Source organism: Thunnus maccoyii, chromosome 13 (assembly GCF_910596095.1).
Source record: "Thunnus maccoyii chromosome 13, fThuMac1.1, whole genome shotgun sequence".
NCBI classification, from domain to species: domain Eukaryota; kingdom Metazoa; phylum Chordata; class Actinopteri; order Scombriformes; family Scombridae; genus Thunnus; species Thunnus maccoyii.
The window spans coordinates 21445048-21471854 of record NC_056545.1 but is presented as its reverse complement, the minus strand read 5'-3'; the positions used below and the strand labels follow the sequence as shown (position 1 = coordinate 21471854).

Here is a 26807-nt window from a genome sequence, read left to right as displayed (position 1 = left end):
TTCCAGTGTTATTACCTAAATCAGAGCATGGACCGATCATGTCTGCACTGCTACCAGGAATATATATATCAAAGCCTCGAGGACAACGTAAACTCAAAAGCAATTCCTATTTCTCCCACTAACAGGGTTTTCTATGAGGACAATTTGATCAGTTTGACAGGTTGCAATGCCAAACCTTTTATGGCACAGTGGTGATGCAATAACCACTTGGTATCATCTACAGTATGAGACTTTTCTTCTGAACTCTTAGTCCATGTTGAATAGTTTTTTGCTGCATAGGATATACATTAATTCAGGCCATAAATGTTGTGATATGTGGCATTACTCTATTCAGTGATTAGTGTATGTAGACATAAAAAACACCCAAGTCCAAAGTCAACAGCCAACCCTGCTATATTGTGTGCTCTGGGGAATTCTGGTTTGGGCATCCTGGTCCCCTTTACTGTCACTGGTGCTTACCATCCAGGTAAGCCCATTAAAAATGACAATTTACTCAGACTGTCAGGATATGGCCTACTGTTGAGTATATTCTACTTGTGTTTATCACCACAAAGTTAATTGGAATCGACTCAGACTGTTTTTTTCTTGCAAACGATGGTCAAGGCAGTGAATTTCAGCTGTCCTAGCTGTTGTTGAAATATGTTTACGTTTAATTTAGATTTAAATCAAAGAACTAAAAAGGAATTGGTAAAACTATATTATTACTATAACATGGATATTCCTAAATTTATCTAATAGTCTCTCTATGGAGTGACAGTATGTCCATGTATCTGTGTAAGTTCCAGGGCCATAGGCTACTTTTTTCTCGCACATAATGGCTGTATGAGATTCAACAGTACCAACCGAAAAGTATATCGGGCCTCCTTTATTTTAGCTGCATCAGCCCTGACCTCTCAAACAGCATGTTCTGCAGTTGTTTTCCTCCTGTCTTTTGTCAGCGGGGTAAAATACCCCCAAATAAATGCTGAATGCACTCAACTGACTGTTCGTCCACATGATCATAAACGAAATCTTTCCCGGCTGAACATCGTGTTCCTCTGTGGACATCATCAGTCCTGAAGCCCCCCTGGCTTTTGACTGGCACCGGCTTGGAGGTGCCAGTCTAGCTGAAGCTGCGTAAAGTCAGCCAGAGGGAGACGGAAACACAACAGGCTGGCTTTCATAATAAAAACTGTTCAGATTGTTGTTTTTAGTCGCACCAACACAGACTTTGTAACTCATGGTCTTATAAAGCTGTAGCCGATATGTAGACGCTATTCTGAAATAACTGCACGTTTATTTATCCCTGCAGCAGCTCAACACCCAGATACACACACAACAGACAGAATAAAAATAAATAAATAAATAAACAACAACTCACTGTTAATAACAAAGCTAAAAAAAAACAATCAAACAATAAAATGCTAAATCTTAAAAAAAGTGGAATTGGCAATGAATACATTAATAAATAAATATGAATATCTAAAAAAAAATCACACAAAGTAATGGAAGTAATATCAATCAGTCAATCAAAATTTATTTATATAGCACCTTTCAAACAAATCAAATGCAATTCAAAGTGCTTTACAAGCGATGGACAAAATATAGGATGTTAAAAACGGATTTAAAGAGTAATGCACACCAAAGAAATTAAAAAAGCAAAAAAGATTAAATAAATAAGACAACATTAAAAGATGGTAATAAAATATAAATAATAAAAGATAATATAAGCAATAAAAATAACTAAAAAAATAAATAAAATTGTGAAATACTCCACAAAATAAATAGATTAGTAAAATAGGTAAATGTTAATAAAAATAAAATAGAATAAAATAAAACATAAAGCATAAAAATACCTATGAGGAACTGAGAAGACAGAGAGCAGGGGGGGATAAAAGACTTATAACAATGACTTTTACATGCAGGTGGAGGATAGTGTCATCCTGAAGGCAGCAATAAGAATTTGCTTGTTTAGATATGTAGGTTTAAAATGCTCATTGACTTCTTCGTCGTGATTTGTTGAGTCTTCTGTTTCATTTCAATAATGTTTGAATAGATGTTTACAGGATTATGTTTCTGTCTGTTTCTGTCCCTCACTGACGGGATGTGGAGCCAGTAGATAAAAGAAAAGGTCAAAAGATTGAGTCAACAGGTGACTGAGAAAGAGAGTTTTTGAAGAAGGTTAACAATCCTCTCTTACATCCAACGTAGAGCCACGTGATGTCTGATGTGTCTGAAATGGACAATTGATTCTTTAGCTTTGGATATTCAACTCCACAAAGAAGTAGAATATGGGAAAATCAGCCAAACCATGTCCTCCGGGCCATTTTGAGCATCGTCCCTGACCAGGATAAGTGATGAAACCCATGCAGGATGGAAAAGCAGACAGGCCTGATTCAACTCTGTATGGATTTTATTTGGAAAAAATCTACCGGAAGTTCTGTTTTTATTACCTCTAACTTGACAGCTGTGGGTATAGACTGGGCAACCTCAGACAGGTGGAGGAGACGTCCTTAAGCAGCTGAATGCACCGTGGTTGGACCTGGTCGGGCAGGACTGGGCTGGGCTGCAGGACGAGCAGCGGTGCACGCTGTGCGCGCTCGGTGCGCGGATCCTCCTGCAGCTGCTGGATTCACAGTATGAGACCAGATCCAAAACATGCTTTGGCTGTTTTTCCCATCCTGAGCATTCGCACACATGCTGGACACTTAAATGTGGACACGGGGAGGAGGACGAGGGATGTAGTTGCAATGGATTAATGAGGAGTACACATGGACTTCGATTTTTTCCTTGAGATTATTGGCTTATAATATTCATCACCCTGCTTTGGCCATGGAGAACCAAGCAGCCGAGCAGCAGAATTATGAAGATGTACAGAAAAGCGGCTATCTCCGCAAGCATAAATCAATGCACCGGCGATTCTTCGTGCTGAGGGCGGCCTCGGAGCAAGGTCCTGCTCGGCTTGAGTATTATGAGAACGAGAAGAAATTCCGCAGTAAATCACCTGTGCCCAAAAAAGTCCTGAACCTGGAGACTTGCTTCAACATCAACAAGCGGGCAGATTCCAAGAACAAGCACATGATAGTCCTTTATACCCGCAGCGAGAGCTTTGCCATCGCTGCAGACAGCGAGGAGGTCCAAAATGAGTGGTACCAAGCAATGCTGGATCTCCAGTGCAACTGTAAGATATGAAAAGTGTGATGTGATTTCTACTGTCTGTTTCTGCATCAGGCCTATCCTGCCGTAGGCTGTTTGTTCTCCATATACACTATTTGGCTCGGCCATTCCTGATTGTTCATTGCAGATCACTGGCTCGAATTGTTTGGATCTTTTTTGCTGCGGGTCCAGCTTAGTCATTTAATGTGAATAAATTAGTCTGAATAATGCAATTTGAACGGTGTGTTTTTCACCAAGAGGCAGGTGGATCCGACTGAACGGGGTAGACCAACACGTTATGGGCGGCATGTGCTGTGTTTGTGCAGCACAGTCTTAATAAGCATTGGTTTAATGCAGTTATAACCTCCGGATTATTTTATGTCAGCATAATGAAATATGATGCACAGAATAGCATCGACATGTAGTAATATTCAGATGATCGTCTTTTCTGAATGAAATGCAGCCCATTTCATACGACGGTGTATTTTTGCATGGCGCAGTGGGCATATAGCAACCATCCAAGGGATGCATCATATAGTAGTAGCCTATCGTGGTGCACTCCGCTGGTGCCTGTGTTTTTGTTTTTCTGCACAGCTCTGACTGCCGTTCGCCTAACCTACATTTCTGTTGCACGGTGCTGCTGGTAGGGAGGAGATGGCATCGTCAGTGCGCTCGCACTGTAAAATGTGTTTCTGTTGGTTATCCTCGTGTTTACGTTGTTATCCTTATGCAGGAGCTGAACACCACCATCCACCCTCCCTGTTATCCTTTGCATTTCAGTCACTGATGGGCTTGCCCGGCTCTAATGTTGATTAATGCTGGAAAACCAACGTTGATTAATAAATGCACATTAGAGTACAGACCCCCATTTTGTTAAGATTATGTCTCAGGGACAGCCACAATAAAAACACTTTTGTTAATTTAATTTGTAGTGCATACCTGTCCATAATGTGCATATGAACATACAAATGGAGAGTGACACATATTAATATATAGTTATAATGATTTCTATGCGCATCATATCTAATAAATTAAATATTTTTCTTGAGGGTGGGAGCAAACCAGTGTAGCTGTCAGTTGCTCAGTGAAGATAACAGTGACTGCTGTGTGGCAAGGAAAAACAAAAACAAAATTATAATTCTGTAATTCATGTCATGTCATTGGCATTGATCTGATCTACAGTGTATTGTTGACAATCGAGCATGCTGCTTTTCAGTAGATGTATTCTATACCTCCTAACACTTAATTAATTATAGAGCTGTAGGTTAAAAGTGAAGGTGATGAATTAGCTGCAGCACAGCTGCTTGGCTGACACAAGAGCAGACATCTTTGCATATAGCAATTTAGTAATGATTTAAAGAAAGGAATATTACTTATGACCTATTAGTGTCATTATGTTTGTTTGTCATTTTGGCTTTGATCAAAAGTTCAACAGGTTATGTGTTTCATGTAAATCTTGAGTTTTTAAGGTATTTCATAATGTATACATGATGTGTTTATTCATTCTGTGGCTTCATTTTTTAAAATTCTTTATTTTTTTCCTAGGTAAAACTCCTGAGGACTATGGCAGTAGTGGAGAGTGTAGCTCTCCGTCTCCTGTTCCAACCTTCAAAGAAGTATGGCAGGTTAAGGTTTGGCCTAAAGGTCTTGGACATGCCAGGAACTTAGTGGGCATCTACCGGCTGTGCCTAACTGACAAGACAGTCAACTTTGTCAAAATCAACTCTGATGTGGCCGCGGTGGTGTTGCAGTTGATGAATGTTCGCAGGTGTGGCCATTCAGAGAATTTCTTCTTCATTGAGGTGGGTCGCTCAGCAATTACTGGCCCTGGAGAGTTCTGGATGCAGGTGGATGACTCTGTGGTGGCTCAGAACATGCATGAGACCCTGCTGGAAGCCATGAAGGCTCTAAGTGAAGAGTTCCGTCAGCGCAGTAAATCCCAATCTGTGGGAACGTCGTGTGGAGGCGGCACTGCTTCAAACCCCATCAGTGTCCCGAGCCGTCGTCATCATCCAAATCTGCCACCCAGCCAGGTGGGCTTCTCCAGACGAGCCCGCACAGAGACTCCCGGAACAGGAGGCAGCAGCACCAGCACATCACCTACGTCACGCCATGGATTCCCGAGGGCACGAACTGCCAGCATTGGGGCCAGGTCAGAGGAGGGTGGAGCAAGTGCCAAAGGAACATGGGCCAGTTCCAGCCCAAGTCTTAATGGTTCCTGCTCAACTACGCCAACACTGAGGCCCAAGCCCACCAGGGCCCCAACCCCTGCTAAGATTACCCTCAGTCTTGCACGTTACACACCAAACCCTGCTCCCTCTCCTGCACCAAGTCTGTCCTCCAGTTCTGGTCATGGCTCAGAGTGTGGTCTGGTGGGGGCAGCAGTGGGAGGCATGACAGTCTGCTCCTACCCTCGTGTTTCTCAGAGAGTTTCTGTTTCGGGTTCACCAAGCGACTACGGCTCCTCAGATGAATATGGTTCCAGTCCTGGGGAACACTCTCTGCTCGTGCCTAGTCTGTCTGGACATCATGTACATGGAGAAGGCTCCTCCAGCTATATAGTCATGGGACAGCGAGAAGGTCTCCTTGGTTCCCATCATCGCTCCAAAGGCCGACGGATTTTGCGGCGCTCATCCAGTCGGGAATCTGAGGCAGAACGCAGACTACTAAGTAAGAGGGCTTCCCTTCCTTTGGCAGCCCATGAACGACTGACCCCACATAGAAAAGATGAAGATGATGAGGATGATGAAGAATATGCCATCATGTCGCAGAGTGCTAACAGAGACAGACCTGATTTGCACCGTGGCTCAGGGAGTCTGGAAGTGGGGGGTGGGCAGCTTGATGTGGTAGGGGAGAATAGGAAGAGGGCTGACAAAAGCAGGAGAGAAGTGGATGCAGGAGCAGCTTTGGATAGTGGCTATATGTCAATGCTGCCTGGAGTGACATCTCCTCCTGTTTCACTATCTCTCTCGATAGGTATGTCTGATGCCAGTGCTAAACCTGGGGCAGATGATGAATACATGGCCATGACCCCCAACAACAATGTGTCCCCCCCTCAACACATCCGCCAGCCCAGCTCAGAGGGCTACATGGTCATGTCCCCCAATAGTAGCAGCTCCACAGACCTACATGGACTGGGCATGTGGGATAGCAGGGCGAGCATGGAGAGCCGGGCTGCCAGTGACTATATGAACATCTCACCTGTCAGCAGCCGCTCTGCCTGCAGCACACCACCTTCCCACCCTGAGCAACACCAACTGCAACCAAAAATGTTCAATTCATACTTCTCCCTGCCACGAGCTTATCAACATACTCTCTATACTCGCTTTGAGGAGGATTTAAACAAAGGGGAAGGAAAAAAGGACAGCAGTGGGCATGATGGTGCTGGAAGGGGAGGGGGAGTGGGATACAGCAAGAGAAACAAAATAGCAGTGGGCTCTGCAGGAGGCTGCCAACTCTCCATGTCTTCTTCTTCTTTCTCCTCCAGCTCAGCCAGCAGTGAAAGCCTAGAAGACAAGTCCATATCGGCAGGGAGAGGGTTAAGTTTATTAAGAACTGGAGCAGAATACAAGAGTGCAGGAACAAGCACAAAAGATGGCCGTCACCACCAAAAACGTGGTTCAAGTAGTAAGAGCCCAAAGCAACAAAGGAGGGGCCGTCCCCTCAGTGTGTCTTCAGACATTACTAAAGCAAACACCCTGCCCAGGGTGAAGGAGAATCTGCCGCCACTGGTGTCTCAGAACGTCGGTGAGTATGTCAGTATTGTGTTCAAGGAAGACAATAAGTATAACGGAGGAAGACGTGCGGGGTCCGAACGTAGGCAACCTGTGATCCATGGAACCTTAAGGCCCATGAATCAACCACTCCTCTGCCACGATAATCCTGCTAACCTTCCCCGCAGCTTCTCTGCACCGTTGTCCACCTCTGCTGAATATGTCAGCATGGATTTAGGGAAGTCCTCAACCCCCCTGACTCCTGTTAGGTCCACATTCAGCACCCCACAGGGCCCACCAGCTGTTGCCCCCAAGGCCCGACATGAACACGGCACGTCCTCTCCTCTGGCTGCAGAGGGCAACGCCGGGTACCGATCAAAAGGAAAGATGGCAGAAATGCCAACAGACATCACTACACCTTTTATGGACAACAAAGGTTCAGATCCCAGCATTTCAGCAAGACCTGCCATCCACTCTGGTCAATCCGTGTCCATGGAGCAGGAGACAGGTTTAGGCTTTTCTCCAGTCAAGTCCTTCCAGTCTCCTGAGCGGAGCAGCAGACTGGTCCGAGGTGACCCGCAGGGACGGCGAAGCCACCGTTCAGAGACATTTAACTCACCTCCCTCTCTGCCACGCCACCCACCCTCTTCTACCTCCCTCTTCCCAGAGGGCAGCCAGGCAGCGAGCCATCGGCATGGTTTGGACTGCTCACTGTGGGAGGACGGGCAGGCAGCTAGTTTGTCTGCCACACCTCCACCACAAGCCTCCACCTCATCGTCTGAACAAGGCCTTAACTATATTGACCTTGACTTGGCCATTAAGGAGAGCCCTCAAGCTGGAGTGGAGCGTACCTCTGCCGCCTACAACATTGGAGGAAGCGCTATGGGTAGCAGTGCTGGCTCCAGCCTCAACACTTATGCCAGTATTGATTTCTATAAGTCAGAAGAACTGAGAGCACACCAGAATAGTAGAAACGACAGTCAAGGTAAGCACTACTAGTCTGCAAACCCATCTCATTTTAAACATCTATTTATTTGGGTGTGTAAAGAAAAATTTCCATCTATCATAACATCTAAGGTGGATTTTATGTGCTGAGCTCCCTATATTCACATGCACCATCTTTTATGATATTATAGTATGAGGAACCTTGCATAAGGTTGTCTGTAGTGGCACCTATATTTGTTCTGCTTGTAGACAATCAGGTTTTTGGTGTCAGTTCTGGCCTCACAACTAAAAGACACAGTGGTTACTGTAACAAACAAAACAATACAGGACAATGATGGAAATTATTTTAAAACAATGAAAAAAATAGTTTCTGATGTGATTTCTGAAACTGAAAATTGAATAGTTATATTAGGAGGAAACATGCACTTGTCAATGACCTTAAAAAAGAATTCAGTGTATTTTACCATATGTCTCCTCCTCTGTCAGTAGAAGACGCTGAAGAAGTAGAAGAAACTCTTTTTTCAGTATTCTTAATGTATTCATTGCAAAACTGGCTGATGACAGCCAAATTATACTCAAAATTATGCTTTTTATTTAAGATGCATTGTCTTTAAGTGTTATAAGAACAAATTAAAGTGAAATAAATATTTCCAAAAAGGTGAAAGGGAAAACTATATGATTCCTGGTAATATTTGTCAGGCTGGATGTAACCGTTTTATGTGATGTGCATAATCCACAGACAAAACTCATGTCTGGCTCTTAGTCACTCCTTCCCCTTTCATCCTTTACTGATGTGTACCTTTGCTTCTAGCTGGTGGGCAGCGCTGTGTTTCCAGGCTGTGGGTTGTCTGTAGAGTCTCTTATTATCACAAGTGGGTGTTCAGAGAGCAAAGCCAATTGATTTGTCTGCTGGTAATGAGCCATTTCACATAAATGGAGGTAGAGGGGACAGAACATGGACCAGGTGTTTATGTTTATGTGTGGGTGTGCTATCGGCTGCAGGATTTCACATGGCAGCTCTGAGGTTTCCCTCACATTGTGCGCAGATGAAAATTATTTCACGGTTAGTGTTAAGTATATTTTTGATTGATGTATACTGAAGTACATTAGAGATGAATTGCTTTTACATGTCAAGAAATGAAAGAAAAAGCTCTAAGAGGGATATTTACATTAAAATACAAATATACAGGTAAAGGTTAATCAAACTAAATGTAAATGGAACAAACAACTTGTGCTTCTTATTTATTCAGAGCAGGTACAACATTTGCATGATTGATTTATCTAATGCCATTCAGTCTCTACGTGTGCATGTATAATCATAATAATTGCCTAATTATTGTAATTGGGGATAGTTTATTTATGCATTTAACATGCATAGCAAGGAAACGAAGGCTCTGTTAACATTCTGTAAATTACTCTTTCATGTCATTTTCACACTGCGATTAATGATTGAATGTGCCTCTTCTCCCATAAGCTACGAACTGTTTATTCCACTTTCATTAACTGCAGCCATATTGTAATCATGGAACTCAATATATTAAGGCTGGATGTATGGAAGATGGTGAATGTCAAAACTGTGCATGCACTGCAGTTTATAAAACTTCAAATACACAGGCTTGTTTTGTTTTTTTTGTTTTTTATGTCCAATCAACACTCAAATAATGCTGCCAATATCACATCACTGCACCTGTTTTAATTACAATTTAATTAGACTTTCAAATGAAATGTTTATTAAAAAAACATAATTAGATTAAGATGTTAATTTGTGCCCCATGTTTTAATTGTAGTATTGCCAAAGCAGCATTATGAGCAAAGTGTTCATGTTAACATAGCTGAAGACTTTTTGGCTCTATAGACACTTAAAAGTTTGTCAGTTTAATGTCTGACGTATTTGGAGGAGAGATACAAAGTCTGGTTCAGTGATGCCTGATGTTTTTAAATAGTTTATTATCTTTGTTTAATCTTTCATCTTACACCAATATGAATACTTATTAGTGAACAACACTACAGCCTACCTCTGTTCCAGAGCTGGTGAACTTCATATACTCCAATTGAATATTAACCAGACAGATAAGTTCAGTGTAAAATTGTAATGATGAATACTTGCATTGAAAAACAGAGCAGATGGACCTCTATAGAAGAGTGTAGACACAGATATCTAGTAAAGTATTCACAAAAGAATACAAAAACATATACAGGTGAACTTATCTTCCTCAGCTGGTTGGAAAACCAGGAAATAGTGCAGATGATTTCTCTTTTACACAGCCGGAGCGATGAAGTTACAGACAATCATTTGGCTCTCAAAGTGGTCGGAGCAAGTGGTTAGACTGACTCAGTGCTACTCAAACCGCAGGTTGATTTATCAGCACTTTTGCCTGAGCTTCCCTTGATGTATAAACTATTTGTGGTTGCTTGGGGAGGTTATTCTTTAATAGTTATTTTATACGGTAACTCCGCTTCTCTGTAAACCACAAGAGAAAAAAATCATTGTAATTGCAAGCTGTTAATTATAATGCTCAGATGTTTGCTTGCTGCCACTGCCTTTATTTTGCTGACATAGCTCTTTATGTTGTTTGGGTGGTTCATTAAAAAGAAGAAACGGTTCAAAATCCCTGGAACTGACACAAAGATAAGACACATAATATTGACATCTGCAACAGTGTGCATGAGACTCCAATCAGAAAATCCTTTCAGAAAGATATCATGCGTCATGTGATATTTACCCAAGCAGCAAGAAGGATCTTTAGATTCAACAAAAGCAATATGTTTTAGAGAATATATAATCTTGTTTAGACTGCATCACCTTCTGTAACATTTTGTGTGGTATAATATTGAATATAATGTCAATTACAATAATAAGTAGAGTAACTTAAATTCCTGCCTGCCTCTGATTCTTTTCTTCCAGATTCTTGATTTGCGTCCTCATCTTGGAGCTGAGTGTGATGCTGGTGCAACAGCTCCACACTCAGTCTGTGAGTGGATGGTCGGCAGCCCGATCTGTTGCCACAACAGAACTGTACACTGGAGTCTGAACACTGGAAACCTGGAAAACTCATCCCAACCCGTCTGCTGTTTTCTGTCAACCAAACGTGTGCCAAACACACACACACACACACACACACACACACACACACACACACACACACACACACACACACACAGACACAGGGTAAAGAAAAGGTTTTGTTTTTTGCCTTGTTTTGAATAAAAATGACATTTGACCATCTTTTAACTTAATGTAATATGGATAAACAATGACAATTTGACACAATCACTCCAACAATCATGCAGGAAAAGTCATAGTTCAACAAGGCTTTCAGGGAATCATACAAGATGTTGTTGTATCTAGACTTAATGTTTGATGGTGCCACATCTTCTCAAGATATACTCTAAGAACAATTTAAATGATTTTGATTGGTACATGAGCAAATCTATTGAAGTGTAACTCAAGGCTCAAAATGGCAGCTGGTACATTGACACAATCTCAGCTGCATTTTGGAGTCCCGTGGAAACCTTAAATCCACAAGGTTTATATTTTTGTATCATCGGCCTTTGTCCGTATTCTAAGTTAGATGATCATCAGGTGTCACTTTGATTCAAAATAAGAAGGAAATACAGCTTGGCAGAGGTTTCACACACTCATACACTTTGTCACTGTAAACATATTTGATTTATTATACACAGTTGCCCAAAAAAGCCTTTATACTTTTTGACCGCTTTTCTTGTGCTACTGCTAAAAAATCCTTAATTTCTGAGGTGTAATATAGTACACTTCTTTGGCATTGAAATCATGTTATATAAATAAAATCTAGATATAATGTTTTATGTTTCCTGTCAGCTTCTCCACACAAGTAGAAAATGGTTGTGTGAAAATCCCACACAGCTTATGCAATCTTTGTGAAATCCATAGGAGTGTATAATGGGACATTATAACAGGACATTATATGACTACATATGCATTTTCAGATTGCAGTTGACATCTGTCAGCTCAGATCTTTAGGTTGCAACTGATGAAACAACGGTTTTCTTTTTATCCTTTCACAATGGTCATGCTGTAATTTTGTGTTTTTCACACACAATTAAGTTTTATCCCTAAAGCTCCAGATGTGCATTTGCACCAGATACATGCTTATACAGCCCCAGTTTTGATTATGCATAAACTAAGCATGTCCTGTCATGTCCTGTGGCTGATTGTCAAATGTTGTCAGTATAAAGGTTTAGTCAAAGCATCTCGGCTGTATTTTAGAGTATTTGGTGGATTCCCTTATACAGGATTCCCTTATACTGCCCTGTATCTTTCTTAAAAATAATTTCTGCACTGCATTAAACAAAATTTGGCCATTTTCATCCTGAAATATATATAATTATATTAACACACTTACACTTTAATAATTTAGTGTGTGCAAACTGCAGCTAAGAAACAAACAAAAAAATGACATTTCCTTGGAGGTACCCAATGCTGTATTTGTGTTGCAGCTTAAATGCTGCAGGAAAAGTCACATTAAAGCCACAGTTTTTTATGCAGCATGACAGTATTTTAAGGAAATGATTGATGTGACATAGATCCTGTAGAAAAGCAGTCCCAGATGCATTCATTCAATAATAACAGTATGCAACATTGCATAAAAATGGCCAAATTAACATAACATTCTTCTGCTGTGCATGTAAACAACTTAATCAAATTGTTTTCAATAACGCAGTAAGAACAATAATTAGATTGTATGTATGTAAATGTTCTCACTGGGATGTGCTGAAGCGGCCTGATAACAGACTTGTTAGTGAGGGAAACAGAATACTGCAGTTTTGAAAAGCAAACATTTTTAAATACAGTAGCTACAGCCTAAATATGAAATCACACCTATGACAGATTTGCCAGCAAGATGACAGGATACAAATGATTTTTTATCTATTTGAATTTCAAATATCCACATGAATTTTAGCACTTGAGTTGATTACAACCAAATAAGATTTAATGCATTATGAATGTGAATGTGGAGCACAAAAAAACGTGCAAAAAGTCAAAGTGTAAATACTTTTTTGGCAACTGTGCTTTTCTATTATAACTGTATATTATACTATAGTATATACTATAGTATACAAGTAGAACAACATTAACTATAGTACATACTGTAGTTTGTTTTCCTCATTTGCATAACAGTTAACACAATTCTAATATAAAGTGACACATTACAATGGTATATAAGATCTACAGTATACATATAATGATTAATACTATATAGCCTAGATATCTATATACTCTTTTATAAAGTGCCTCATTTTTGATTGTAGCTGTTTTTACACAGGTAATCTTAAAATGGGTTGTTTCTCTCCCGAGTCTAAATTGTGAATATGTTTTAACTTTTCAGAAGACAGACGGTATATTGCTATCAGTAAATCATAATCAAATTGCCTTACTGTGTTTTATCAGAAACATGAAAAAAAAAATCTCATTTTACTTTTTTGCGGTGCCTAACACTTCAGCCACGATGTAAGCACTCCCTCGCTCTTTCGTTTGGCTTCGTCAAGCTGAGGTTTGGCCAAAAAAACCACACACACACACACAAACACACACAAAAAAGACCATCTATTTCTCTCTGTCTCTCTCTTTCTCTTTGTAGTTTCACACCCTGGGATGTATCCACACCAGGTCTTACTGTCCATTTTTTAAAAATCTTATCCACTACCAACCAGCCCCTTGTTCATCCATCTGAGGTGATTGTTAGTGCAGGAAATAAACAAATAAATAGATAAGTTGTCCACTAATAAAATAGATTTACTCCGTATTGGACAGAAAATCAAATATATGCACTAATTTAGGTTTGCAGTATATTTTGTACCTCAAAACAAACATGAACGAAGGGGATTTGAACTCCTTAGAGCAGCCGGCACTGGTGGTCGACTGCTAAAACAGTATTAACATGCTTGTGTATTGTGATTATTATTTGGATGTGGATCCAGTTCCCAGAGGTGTGAATATTACTTCCTCTTTCTCACACTCTCTCTTTTTCTCTCTGCACTTAAACGTGTGACTCGGTCTAAACTATGAGACAGTGCCATTCCTGCTCACAACACACTCATTACTTTCTCATTGCTTCCATTTATAACATTTCTGCTGCTGTCAAACAAATTGCCAAAAAAAAAAGAGAAAAAAATACGAAGTCTGACCACAATTCAAAGATCTACTCTAAAGATGATTTGTAAAGAGTAGACACACAAAGTCAGTCATAGATCTGATTTAAAAGAAGAAAAAAAAAATCCCTTTTTCACTTGATAGCCACTGGGCCAAAAGATATGTTTTGAAAATTTCAATGGAGTCAAACGTTTTTTAAGCAAACAGTGTTTTTCTTAAGGTAATGTGACTTATAGTTGATGACTGGTTGCGTACTGTATCCAGAGCCGCTGGAGGAGTTTGGCTAGTTTGTGACATTAGTTATAATGTACATTGAATCAGTTGGAAGCAAATATTTTAAAAAATCGTGTTGCAATGCCAAACACTTAACTAATTGCGATAAACAAGCTCTTTCAATCCAGGGCTCTGGCTGTGTGTATACAGGGTACAAATGAAGAAGGCTTTCTTGATGTATTTTTGACACTGGTAGCTTTTCCCACATTTAGATTGAATCTTTTATTTTTCACGAGGCTCGCTAACCAAATCATTTTGACCTGGTTGCAGATATTATATACATAACTGCACTTGCACGCTGTTCCACATAAAAACTGATTTGAGTCTTTTAATCCTAGAGGTAAAAAAGGGTGCAGATACTTACTCAGTTAATAGTTTCCTCACTCGGCGACAACATGACTGACAGATTTATAAATCAAAATCCAGCCCTCGACTCGCATCTGAAAGGACACTCAAGTGCCTGGCTGTGATTACCGGTGTCTGGTTATTAATCAGTTATGTTCTGTCACTTTCAGTTATCTCAATGATAGAAAGAGATAGAGAGAAATTCAAACCAGCTCCTGGAAAACCAAGTCTTCCACACATTTATTTAGTATTCAGAGATGTGCAACACCTGGGTGACATTTCCCTCATGAAGTTTTCTGTGTGAATTGTGATCTCTGAGCTTCAGACTTGAGATGTGTGACCATGCAGGGTTGAAGACCTCTGACACTGAACTAAAACAAAGCTTAATTTTTGAAAATCTGGTTCTTTTACCGTCGAACCGAAACATCTTTTAATTTGACTTATCAGAGAGATTAAATCTCGTCATGCTGGAGCGGTATTTGTCGGGAACTTTGTCGCATCTGAATCCTATGAGATGAAAAAAACATGCCGTACCAGTCAAAAGTTCGGACACACTTTCTCATTGAAGTGAATGGGAAGGTGTGTCCAAACTTTTGACTGGTACTGTATTTTGATCGAGCACAGCCCACTACTGCCAACAGTCTGTGCTCAACAACGAGAACTTTATTGCCAAACTCTTGTATAACGAATCCATACAAATACACGGACTAGTTCCACTTTTATAACTTCTGGTACACTTGTGTTACTCTTTTGTTGAAGTGATCTTTTATAATCTCTTTGTTATTCATTCAATGTAACTCTTCTAATTGGGGATTAGCGAGATTCTCTGACTGTACCTCATAATCTCAAATCCAAGCAGACGTAACAGTTGGTAGTAAAGCCCCTTGGAGAGTCTGAGAAGGGTTCAGGATATTACTGACGTCAAATAGGAGGAACGATTTGAGTGAATATCGCTCGGTGTATTGTTTATTCAAAACTACTTAAACAGCGTGAGGCTCTCTGCAGTGTTGCTACTCATGACATATGGCGGTCGAATGAAAACGCTTCTCATCTACGGACCATCAGATTCCTGTAAAGTATTTTTGGTTTGGTGAGATGCAGAGTCTCGTGTTGTCTTTTCAGAGTATTTTGGAACAATACGTTGAAAATTGCTCATAAGACTCTAACTGTGGGAAATGATACTGTATGTACAATCAGGATAGCGATTATAATTACAATGGAAAGAGCATTGTATGTATTTTAAAGCTATTGATACTACTTTGATAATGATGTAAAATGTAAAAAGACTGAACAGGAACTATAGGTCTGTAAAGTATACTGTGTATAGAGGAGTTTGCTCCAGGGGAGGGACGGGCATGGGGTTCATTCTGTTCATGGCAAATTGTTTAAAACAGAATATTGATGATTCTTGTCTGTGATGTAGACAACGTCAATGTTTTTTTTTTTGATAAAAGGCAAAGTGATACGAAAAAAAACGAACATTGTGTGTCTTTTATTGACTGTGTGTCTGTCAAACTGAAAAAACTCGATCCGCTGTTGCAACATGTATTTCAGTGAGTCTAGACTGTTGTAAGCCATGACTGGTCTGAGTTTTTAAGGATAAGCCTGTGGACAGAGGGCGCATGTATTTAATCCCAGGCTCCTCTGTTTAAACAGATGGTACTTTGGCAGCATTTAAGTTCATAGGTGAACAACAACAATGTGAGGTTTTTTATGTGTAGTCTGTTGTTTGACTATAGCAGACTTTTTCCATTAAATCACCACTCTATGATGGTGAAGAGGATAGTAGATAGTAGCTCAACACTCCTCCCTGGTGCCTTTGCTTTCCTTACAAACACAAAGCAGGAACAAAAGAAAAATCAGATTTAATTATTTCCAACCAACTTAATACTGTCGGATAAAGAAAATCACAACCTCAAAAACGTCAACAAGAGAGTAAATATCCAAGTTGTGGGAATGAATAGAATTAACCCTCCTATGTGGATTAATATATACAGCAGTTAACACGGCAAATATTTATATAAGTTACTACCAGGATTCCATAGGTTGTTAATGTCAATAATGTGGGAGAGGTAAACAGCCACAGCAAGAGAATTGATTAGCTGTTTTGACCTTTGGTAGCCACATCATTCACATTACACAAGTTGCTGTTGTTTTTGAAATTCTTGATGTGATGGTTCCCTCTCTTAAATTTATATAATAATAAACCAACAACATGTTAGAATAAGGAGTGAATTATTAATTATTAGTAAACAACACACCATTATCGCTTCTAGCTATGGCAGGTTCAAACTTTGTTATCGACACAGCTTTTCCTCAGAAGACATTTGACATGTCAGTAGGAAAAACACGTGTAAATAATAAAATTAATGGTGGCTGTATTTCATTTAGCTGCTTCAGTTTCAGGGTTCTGGTATTGTGCATGCTGGCTCACTGTCACTCTGTCGTAGCTGACTGGGACGCTTGAATTGAACGGAGCCATCATTAGTGCTATTAGCAACACCTGCGCTTTTCCTATTATAATAAGTCAATGTCTGCTGTTAAAAAGACCCACTACTGGCATCTTTGAATAACCTGCTCATTATTTTCTGTAGAGCTGCAACGATTAGTCAATATTATTCCAACTTCTAAAATGTGAATATTTTGTCGTTTATTTAGTCTTCTTTGATAGTAAACAAAATATTTTTGGGTAATGGACTGTTGGTCGGGACAAATGAAGACATTTGAGGAGGTCACCCTGGGCTTTGGGAAACTATGATCAACATTTTTCACAATTTTCAGTTATTTCATAATCAGATTAATCAATAATGAAAATAATTGTTAGTTGCATCCCTAATATCCTGCCTCACATTAGGTGATTCTTGATAGTAGAGGGTCCACCTTGGAAAAACACCTGTGCACATGGCCATGGCTTGATATGACTGTTTAAATATATAATGACAATAACTCATTACTTATTTATATAAAAAAAGGTATTTAAGAACAGTTGGAGTTAAACAGCTTGAGAAGAGAAAGATAATGGTGAAAATCATGAGCAGAGCATAAACAATGCTTGTTTTTCAAAATGTTTCTTCTAGATTAATTACCTAAAAGACTAAACTATGTAACTGTATTCAAGGCTGGCTCCAGAACAAATAAAACAGGGGAGCAACAGCAGTATTTCCCCTATAGTAGTACAGGACAGTACCCCCTCCAGGCCAAAAAATCATTTTTTAAATGTCAAAAATAACGCCAAATGTCCATTCATTCGCAAATCAATAGCGTTTGGGAGCCTCTGAGCAGCGCTGTTTCGAAACGTGAGTTAACGTCTGTGTCGTTGCCTGGGAAACACCAGGTAGCGTAGCTCCTTTTAAAGAATAGGGCGGAGCGTAAGCGAGTGAGTGGTTAAGCGAGAGAGCGAGGCCCCTATCATCGACTGTGAACTTCAGCTGCGACAGGTTAGTAGGTGAGTACGGTTCAAAACTGACCACAATCAACAGTATTTTGTTCAGGCATTATCTAAACTAAAAAAATAAAAATGCACATGTTTTTTTTTTTTTTTTACAATCTTTTACAATCAAAACTAATTTTTTAAATATTTTTATACAGTCTATGTTTACAATCTGTGGTGCTGACACTGCCTGTATCACCATAGCTATAGAGATTCTCAACAGGGTCTAATTTACCAGATGAATAACCTTTAGGCAACATGTACAAAAACATGTACAAGTGTTATATTTCTTTGTTTGATAAATGATAAAGCAGGTATACACATCAAGATACAGAAGGCCTTATGAATAAACTACTGCACTGTTTCAGGGAAGAGTTTTAAACACTGGACACTATGACTGACTGAGCAAATGCAGACTTCAGTTTAATGGCGACTCTGTGCTGTTCTGCAGGTGGGAGGGAAGAGAAAGTACTTTCAGACAACCCTAATGATACAGTAGGTAGGGTAATTATGCACAAAGCCGATTGTGAAGTTAAGAGTGCAGAACTCCCAGGGCAGCTCTGATCAAGAACAGCACATTGTGAGAAGCTCTTCTATTTATACAAATTAGATGTTTGTAAATGTTTGGATTATGTCTGATGTACTTGTTGGGTAAATGTTTCATGAGTGCTTCTGCCTGTTTTTTGTAAATATTAAACAAGGCTTGTTATGATTTTGTAAAGAAAAAACGGTCAGCACTTACGAGATGGGACAGATGGATCTGAAGGTGGAGAGCAAAAGTCGAAAGATCCTCAGGACTTATTGTCACATAATGATGTTAAAGATACTTAGTAAAATTCATTCTCTCTCCTGTTTGCCCAGAAACTATGTAAATTCATTTAATTCCTGTTAGACTACAGAGAAGTTGTGTATATTTTAAATCAGGTGGGCAGTAAATTATCATATGTTCTTGGCAGGCGAAGTAAGTTACCTGTGTAAACGCCTGCTGTTACTGTTGAAAGTTTGAATTATCCAAAATGTAGAGTTTTGTTTTCAGGTCTGACAGTTGCTAAATACACAATGCTCTAAATGTGTTAGTTTAATAAGAGAAAATGTTTTGAACTTTTTATTTTCCTGTGAATCTGCAGCAAACTGCACATAGTGACAATCAGTGAGGGAATGTAACTAAGCACATTTACTGAAGCACTGTGCTTAAATACAGTTTTCAGGTATTTATACTTTACTTGATTATTGTCATTTCACGCTACTTGATACTTTTACTGCTCTATGTTTCAGAGGTAAATATTGTAATATTACTTTTCACTCCACTACATTTATTTGACAGCTTTGTTACTTCTCTGATGAAAATTTTACATGAAATAACATAATGATGAGCTTATGAATTACACTGCATTGTTAAAGAATGTAGCAGTGGTTACAAAACCTTTTGGCTTGTGGCCCCTTACAAAAACTCTGTGTGTATTTGTGTCTCTTTGTTTCAGATGTCTGTGAGTTGTTTGCAGTTCCACCAAAAAGACATTTCTCCTCACATGGTTTCGAGTAAGAAATGGTTTGAGGACAAAAGAGGTGAAATTCTCCAATATTTCACAAAAATGCAAAGATTAAAGAAATGTTCAGAGAAACTAATCCAAATTTATGTTGCACAACTGTGCTTTATCTTCTTTCCTACCCAATCTATCAACTCAAAACCCCTCAGATTGATCTTATGACCCCTACAAAGCAGTTCAAACTGGCTCCACCTCCAGCTGCTACAACACTAAAACGCTGTTCATGCACTGACTCGTCAGTATTAATAATGTGCTTTGTTAAATGTATTTAATATATCAATAAAAGCCTGACTTTCTACAAAACGAGTACTTTTACTTTAGTAATTTAAGTACATTTAGCTGGTAATACTTCTGTACTTTTACTTAAGTAGGATTTTAAATGCAGAATTTTCACTTGTAATGAAGTATTTTTACATTATGGTATTGATACTTTAAGGATCTGAGTATTTTTTCCACCACTGTAGACAATCATGCTGATTATCTGATGGCTCATCCAAATACCAAAGATTGTATTGTTAAATATTGTTGTAGGAGGCGTGTTAAAAGGTGTGCAAAAGTTGCAAAAATTTAAACCCACAGACTTATTATACATGATTCACAACAAAATCTTAGTTGGGAAGTAATAAAATATCTTTGGAATAACTTTGTTTTTTTCAGAAATAACCAGCAGGGGGGGCTGCATCACAACACAGAGTTTATAACATGAACCGGAAGCTTTAGCGTTCATGACCCTTCCTATCATAGATCGTACATTTGAGAGGATCACTCCTGTCGATGTTTCTGAACTTTGTATCTGTAGCTTACATTTTATGCAACACACACTATTATTAAACTGAGGTAAAATGGGAATAATGGATTATGGCTGCAATTATTTCTGAATTATTAATAACAGGATGCTATAATAAATGTGCAATGTTGCATAAATACTTATTAATTCAAGACACTTAATTGTGTTTATCAATCATTATCACTAACACTATGTAATAGTCGTCCCCTTTCTACACTGTAGAGTTGACAGAGGTGGAAGAAGTACTCAGATCCTTTACTAAAGCACCAATACAGCAATGTAAAAATACTCCATTACAAGTTAAAGTCCTGCATAAAAAAATCCTACTAAATTAAAAGTATTAGCAGCAAAATGTAGTTAAAGTATTAAAGTAAAAATACTCATTTCATCCCTTTGACTGATATATTATTATATATGACATCATTAGATTATTAATACTGAAGCATCAGTGTGTATCCAGTGGTTTACAACGCAGGGATCGGGCCCCTCAAAAGGGTCACCAGATAAATCTGAGGGGTCGTGAGATGATTAATGGGAGAGGAAAGAAGAAAAAACAAATTTCTGATACACAAATCTGTTTTCAGTTTTTGGACTTTTTCTCCGATCTTTAATTTTTGAGGAAATATTAGATCATTTGAACATTTATTGAAATGAAAATTGAAATATGAGAAGTTCAGAGGAAAAAATCACTATTTGGTGGAGCTGTTAACAACTCATAGACATCTAATGTGACCCCGACTACACACTGCTATTTGTAAGATGTCAAAAGCCACAAAGGTTGGAAACCACTGATTTCACCTTTAACAATGTGTTGTATTTTAAAAGCTTGTTATATTATTCACTGCGTCTTCATCATATACAGAAATTACAATATTTCCCTCTGAATTGTAGTGGAGAGGAAATCTAAAGTAGCATAAAATGGAAATACTCGAGTTAAGTACAAGCATCTCAAAATTACACTTGAGTAAACGTACTTGGCTACTTTTCACCACTCAGAGTTGCACTGTACAGCATATTCAGAGCAGAATGAATAACTTTGTGGACTGTTTTGGTACCTGGAAATCTGAGCAGAGTGGGAGCTCTCGTTCTCTTCAATATCATCACCTTTACTCACGATCACAGATGGTCGACCCATTCATTGACTTCATCGGGTGACCATGGGGGTAGACGTTGCAAATGAGATAACATTGAGATAAACTGTGTATGTTTGGGCTGGTGTTGTATGTTAGCATGCAGTCACCTGTGGACGATGCTCTCTTCAGTCAGCAGCTCACTCGGTTAACGTTGATACCAGAAACTAGCTGCGACACTTTGATGCCAAGAGTTGACCTGGTCGCTCTCCTGTAAGGTCTGTATCTTGATATTATTATAATTATCCGTTGGTTTGTCGAGCTTTTAAACATACAAAGCCAACATATGCCATCTAGAAAACAGTCACTTTCATCCTGCTTTTTGCTAACTTAGCGGTTGTTTGCGAGCGGAGGAGGTGGTTGCTACATATCTTAGCGCTCTTTATTTGCTTGTAAAAGTGATACGTTGTTTCACACTTTACTCTCACTTTTTTCTCCCTTGAAGTCGGTGAAAGTGTACGTGTCTTGCCAATTTGATACTTAAAATGTGTTTCATTTTGGTGCAAACAGCAGCCTTTGTCACCATCTGCTGGTAAGCGCTGTTAAACTGAGAAAGGCCTGAAAACGAACATAACTCTTAAGTAACAACTAAACTGGTAGTACGGAGCCCCTAAAGCCCCAAAAGGTGGTATTTTTTATTTTGTGCGCACAAGATAATAACTTGTTCCCACATGATATTAACTTGTGCGCACAAGATAAGAAAAATACCACCTTTTGGGACAAAAGGGGCTCCGTAAAAAACATAGCAAATTGACTACTCATATAAAGCAATGAACGCCACCATGTTTCTAACATACTTGAGAAATCAACAAACTATTAAAAGCTATAAATGCTACTTAACCCCGTGGTCTTCAAGGCGTAGGCCTATCGGGCCCTTATTGTACAAATATTAACCTGTTCCCACAAGATAATCATCTTGTATGCACAAGATAATAACCTGTTCCACCGTTTGGGAGGCTCCGTAAGGTAGACATGCCCCGAGGTTAAATAATAAAATATCACAGAATTATACTCACAGCAGAACAGCAGTTTTTCTGCCACACAGCATCATTTCTCATTAACTGCATGCCATTTTACAACACAGTAATCCAGTAGAGATTTAATTTATTGTTATAATATTTTAGTATCGAGCTAACTTACTGCGATGTTCTCATGCCAGCCAGGAAGCTAATGCTCACGGTAACCAAGACGATGGATCGTTGATTGGCCATTTGTCTTAATTATGACTTAACACGAACTAGTTGGGTTATGCCCCAAATAATCGTGGTGCAATCAGTTTTAGCAGCTGGTTTAGTTACAAACTAACTAGTTGTTACTAAACCACAAGTGTCGACTTCACACCCAACTTAGGAGAGAACTTCCACATAACTGGTGCAACCCAGTGCTGCAGTGGAAGGAGCGCTACAGTATCATTCAAAGTAAGAAATACTGCCACTGGTGTACTGTGTGGTTTAGTAGAATTGAAAACACCTCTGTAAAATGTTCATAATCACACACTTAAAATGTCCTGAGTTTTTAGACAGGTGAACATTGTAATTAAAGGTGTCAAAAGGCTGAGAGGACAGAGGTCACTCTAGATTGTCTTAAACAAAGGTACTCTAAATGGCTGATTATGCTCTTTAGAAAGACTCCACACTTGTCAAATTATTGTCAATACAAACTTGATATTTGTACTATTTGATGGCTGTGTAGTGAAGTTACTTCTATGCTTGCATTTCATTAAACATGGCAGTTTTTCCGTCTCCATACAAACTCCTTAATAATTACAAGGGCAGATTTTATTGTTGTGACCTGTATAACACAGCTGCTGCTGCCTGTCCCGGACTCTGGTCTGATTATATTCTGCATTTTTTTTTTAGTAAGACAAGTGCTGTAATACGATGCAGGAATGTAGCCGAGGTTGTGAGTGGATTAGAAAGTAAAATGTCCCTTTTTTTACTAGGTAGCCGAGAGAAAGTGAAACCTCTTCTGACAACTTCTTGGACACCATGGCCCCACACCCAGTGGTCCAGGCCATCATTGACCTCTCTGCAGGAGCCGTTGGTAACCACAGCACCATTATACAGCATGCACAATACTTCACATCCACGAAATCAGCTCACTCCTGCTTTCCACTCCTTGATCAAACGACTAACTAGCTGTGTCTGCCGTAGCCGAGCATTTTGATGACTCCTGTCTTTTTCCGGCTCATTTCTCTCTGTGTTTCCATTGACTGCTCAGTGGAGTGCAACCCTCTGTGAAGCCCTATCTGATTCTTATCTGTCTTTGCAGTGCATGTGCTGTGTGCAATCTTTGATTTTTCTTGTCTGTGTTTCTTCTACCATGTCTGTGTACGGATCACTTCTGTTGCTGACAGTTTTTTCACTGTCTTCCTCCAAGGGGGAGCTGCATGTGTCTTCAGCGGGCAGCCTCTGGACACAGCAAAGGTCAAGATGCAGACCTTTCCCAATATGTACCGGGGTTTCATCCACTGCGTCGTGTCCACCTACAAACAAGTGGGTCTGCGCGGTCTCTACCAAGGCACCACGCCAGCACTGATGGCCAACATTGCAGAGAACTCTGTGCTCTTCATGAGCTACGGCTTCTGCCAGCAGGTCGTCCGCTTCACGGCTGGACTGCACAGTGAAGCTGCGCTGAGGTAGGGAGGGAGATCTCACCCAGGCTGTCTTTCTTGTTTACCCTGAGGGTACATGTAAGATCTCTTAAGTGTCTTCTGTTTATTCTTTCCTCACTGTTAGTGACATGCAGAAAGCCTGCGCCGGCTCTGTAGCGTCCATCTTCTCCTCGCTGGTACTCTGCCCCACTGAGCTTGTCAAGTGTCGACTGCAAGCCATGTATGAAATGGAGGCATCAGGCAAGATTGCCAAGAGCCAGAAGTAAGTAGTTTAAATAGTTCTTTAATATTATATTGGTCATTTACTTTTACATTACACAAAGTTTATGATTCAATTTTGGCTTATATCTAGTGTATTATTAGTAGAAGTCGTTCTGAAAAATTACCTGCTTTATATATAGAATAACAACATGCTGATACAGATGTTACCATCATCCAAATTCAAATATATTTAGAACAGACTTTAATCAAAAGATATAGTGAATACTGTACAACTAAAACTTAAAAGATTGACATTCAAAGAACTAAAAGTCCAGTTTTGTTTGATGCTGTAGACTTATATAGTCGTTTGCCCACATATATTTATCTAAATAATTACCTGAATGTTTTTTTTACATTGGTATGTGCTTATGAAAAACAGAGAAAGAAGTGTCAACAGATTCAGAAATGATGCACTCACCAAATCAGGATTTTTTACAACTGGAAAACAAATCCAATCCCAATTATTTTTTAGTTTTTTCTGTGTAATCTGTGGTGATTTCAGACATTTTTAGATTGAGTGAGTTGGACATCTCATATCTACTCTGTTTATCTCCAGAACATACCGTTCACATACCCTACAACACAATTATTAATACATTAATTTATTATTTATTTATTTATTATTTCATGCTAATATTGTTATGAGTAAGTGTTTCATTCAAGTTGGTAAGTGCATTTAACAAAAACAATTTAGAATGCAGAAGTGTTTTTCTTTGACAAATTTGTCTGCACGTACTATTTTAGTGTGTGCATGCGTGTGTGTGTGTGCACTGACACAGCCGTACCTCTCTCTGCTCTGTCTGAAGCACAGTGTGGTCGGTGGTGAAATCGATCATGAGGAACGAGGGGCCACAGGGCTTCTTCCAGGGTCTGACCACCACCATAGCCAGAGAGGTCCCTGGTTACTTCTGCTTCTTCGGTGCCTATGAGCTCTGCCGCACCACCTTCGCAGACTACATGAAATGTGACAAAGACGACATAGGTACCGGCAAAACGTTCTGCCTTCACTACCACAGAAAATATTATTTCACATTCATGACAATATAGTAAAACACAGTTGTAATAATGTAGAATATGTCTTCATAGGATAAGTTGTTATTGTTTACAACGCTGTGCATTAATAAGCACTTAAATTATCCTCATATCTGCTTATAACTACATTATAGTGTGTTATAAACCATTTATTATGTTTTTATACTACTTATAATATAATGCATATTGTAATTTTGAAATGAGTTACTAACAGGTGTTACTGTGTGTGTTGCAGGTGTGGCTCCGATCGTGTTCAGTGGTGGTTTTGGAGGGGCGTGCCTGTGGCTGGTGGTCTATCCTATGGACTGTGTCAAGTCTCGGATCCAGGTCATGTCTATGACAGGCAAACAGGCAGGGTTTTTCAAGACCTTCATGACCATTGCGCGCACTGAAGGTAGGCAGAAGTGGGGTTTGATGTTTGCTTTCTTTCTATTATCTTAACTGGGATGTTTGGTGTTCAGATTTGCTGTTGAAAGCTTTCTATGTCAGTCAGAACATCATCTTTTCTGTTTCTTGTGTTCAGGTGTGAGGGCACTTTACTCTGGTCTCACCCCCACCATGGTCCGCACCTTTCCTGCTAACGGAGCCCTGTTTCTGGGTTACGAGGCCAGCCGGAAGCTCATGATGAAGCAGTTTGACTAGGGATGCACGATATTGGATTTTTTTGCCGATATTTCCAACTCATTGTGGCCGATTCCCGATGCCAATACCGATATATGCACATATTTTTTTCCAGCTGGCTGAGGAGACTATTATGTATGCAAGCATAGAAAGACAATATATAAAGGAAGAACTTAGGAAGACTGGAGTTCAGGAGCTCAGCGTTAAAATTTTAATGAACTTGCCAAGTGGATCGAGCAATAGAGTTTTCTTTGAGTTTATTAGACAGACAGGATTAATGTGTAGGATTTAATCTCTGGTCTACACTCTGGTGGTGGTAATGCACCTAATATGCTGGTTGCCAACCACCATTATAAACCAAAAAGAAGACATTTTTGCTCAAAACAGAGTGGTACAATCATGGATGTATAATAAGAGCTGGATAGGGCACCTCTGCTCAGCCTTGCAGCCAATTTTTCCCAGTGGCCACTTGGGGTATTGCAGCAAAAAAATCCCCTTATGGCCCAAAAAGCATTTTCCCCATAGACCACTATTGTAAAAGAGACGTCTGTAAAACTGTTGACAGGACACCTCGAACTGCCGAGAAAAGTGATTTAAAAATCCATGACGTCATCACAATGTACACGCTCAAGCAAACCTGGAAGCTAGAAACTTTTTTTGGCGTATGCACCGGCTGAGCTATAGGACTGAATGGGTGCCATTTTTAGTCCGGTATCCAGCTCTTATAATACATCCATGGGTACATCCTGTCAGCCGAAGTGTTTCCTATCTGTGCGGCCAAACATTACAGCTCCTCGACGGACTGTTTCACCCCGACGGTCCCGGCACTTCCTCCACAGGCTCC

The 26807-nt window shown here is 39.6% G+C and overlaps 2 protein-coding genes and 1 long non-coding RNA gene across 6 annotated transcripts; 2 read left to right on the top strand and 1 right to left on the bottom strand.

Moving 5' to 3' along the window:
- Positions 1-1788: 1788 nt before the first annotated feature.
- On the top strand, positions 1789-10784 carry si:ch211-284e13.4 (insulin receptor substrate 1-B). Its single transcript, XM_042430835.1, has 3 exons — positions 1789-3160; positions 4681-7833; positions 10699-10784. Exons 1-3 carry the CDS (start codon positions 2812-2814, stop codon positions 10704-10706), a joined length of 3510 nt encoding a protein of 1169 aa, XP_042286769.1. The 5' UTR covers positions 1789-2811; the 3' UTR covers positions 10707-10784.
- Positions 10784-22657, bottom strand: LOC121909960. Its single transcript, XR_006099560.1, has 4 exons — positions 22576-22657; positions 21546-21661; positions 21361-21447; positions 10784-10869 (listed from the first exon to the last, which is right to left on the bottom strand). It is a non-coding gene; the product is annotated as an uncharacterized LOC121909960 (long non-coding RNA).
- slc25a15b (solute carrier family 25 member 15b) lies at positions 17965-26055 on the top strand. 4 transcript variants are annotated; one of them, XM_042430837.1, is made up of 9 exons: positions 17965-17986; positions 19099-19179; positions 19453-19510; positions 23378-23478; positions 23815-24073; positions 24174-24311; positions 25117-25292; positions 25578-25736; positions 25866-26055. In XM_042430837.1, the coding sequence occupies exons 4-9, from the start codon at positions 23424-23426 to the stop codon at positions 25982-25984; spliced, it is 906 nt and encodes a 301-aa protein (XP_042286771.1). In that variant the 5' UTR covers positions 17965-17986; positions 19099-19179; positions 19453-19510; positions 23378-23423; the 3' UTR covers positions 25985-26055. The 4 variants fall into 4 exon arrangements, with proteins under 4 accessions (XP_042286771.1, XP_042286772.1, XP_042286770.1 ...); XM_042430838.1 differs by lacking the exons at positions 17965-17986; positions 19099-19179; positions 19453-19510 and adding an exon at positions 21567-21653 and having other exon boundaries at positions 23382-23478; XM_042430836.1 differs by lacking the exons at positions 17965-17986; positions 19099-19179; positions 19453-19510 and adding an exon at positions 21567-21653.
- The last annotated feature ends 752 nt before the right edge of the window (positions 26056-26807 follow it).

What these genes read in the sequence shown, in the direction of transcription:
- si:ch211-284e13.4 (XM_042430835.1), top strand. Translation starts at nt 2,812, where the DNA reads ATGGAGAACCAAGCAGCCGAGCAGCAGAATTATGAAGATGTACAGAAA. An exon ending in GCTGGATCTCCAGTGCAACT is followed by an intron (nt 3,161 to 4,680) that starts GTAAGATATGAA and finishes TTTTTTTCCTAG; the next exon opens with GTAAAACTCCTGAGGACTAT.
- slc25a15b (XM_042430837.1), top strand. Translation starts at nt 23,424, where the DNA reads ATGGCCCCACACCCAGTGGTCCAGGCCATCATTGACCTCTCTGCAGGA. An exon ending in CCTCTCTGCAGGAGCCGTTG is followed by an intron (nt 23,479 to 23,814) that starts GTAACCACAGCA and finishes TCTTCCTCCAAG; the next exon opens with GGGGAGCTGCATGTGTCTTC. An exon ending in ATGTGACAAAGACGACATAG is followed by an intron (nt 25,293 to 25,577) that starts GTACCGGCAAAA and finishes TGTGTGTTGCAG; the next exon opens with GTGTGGCTCCGATCGTGTTC.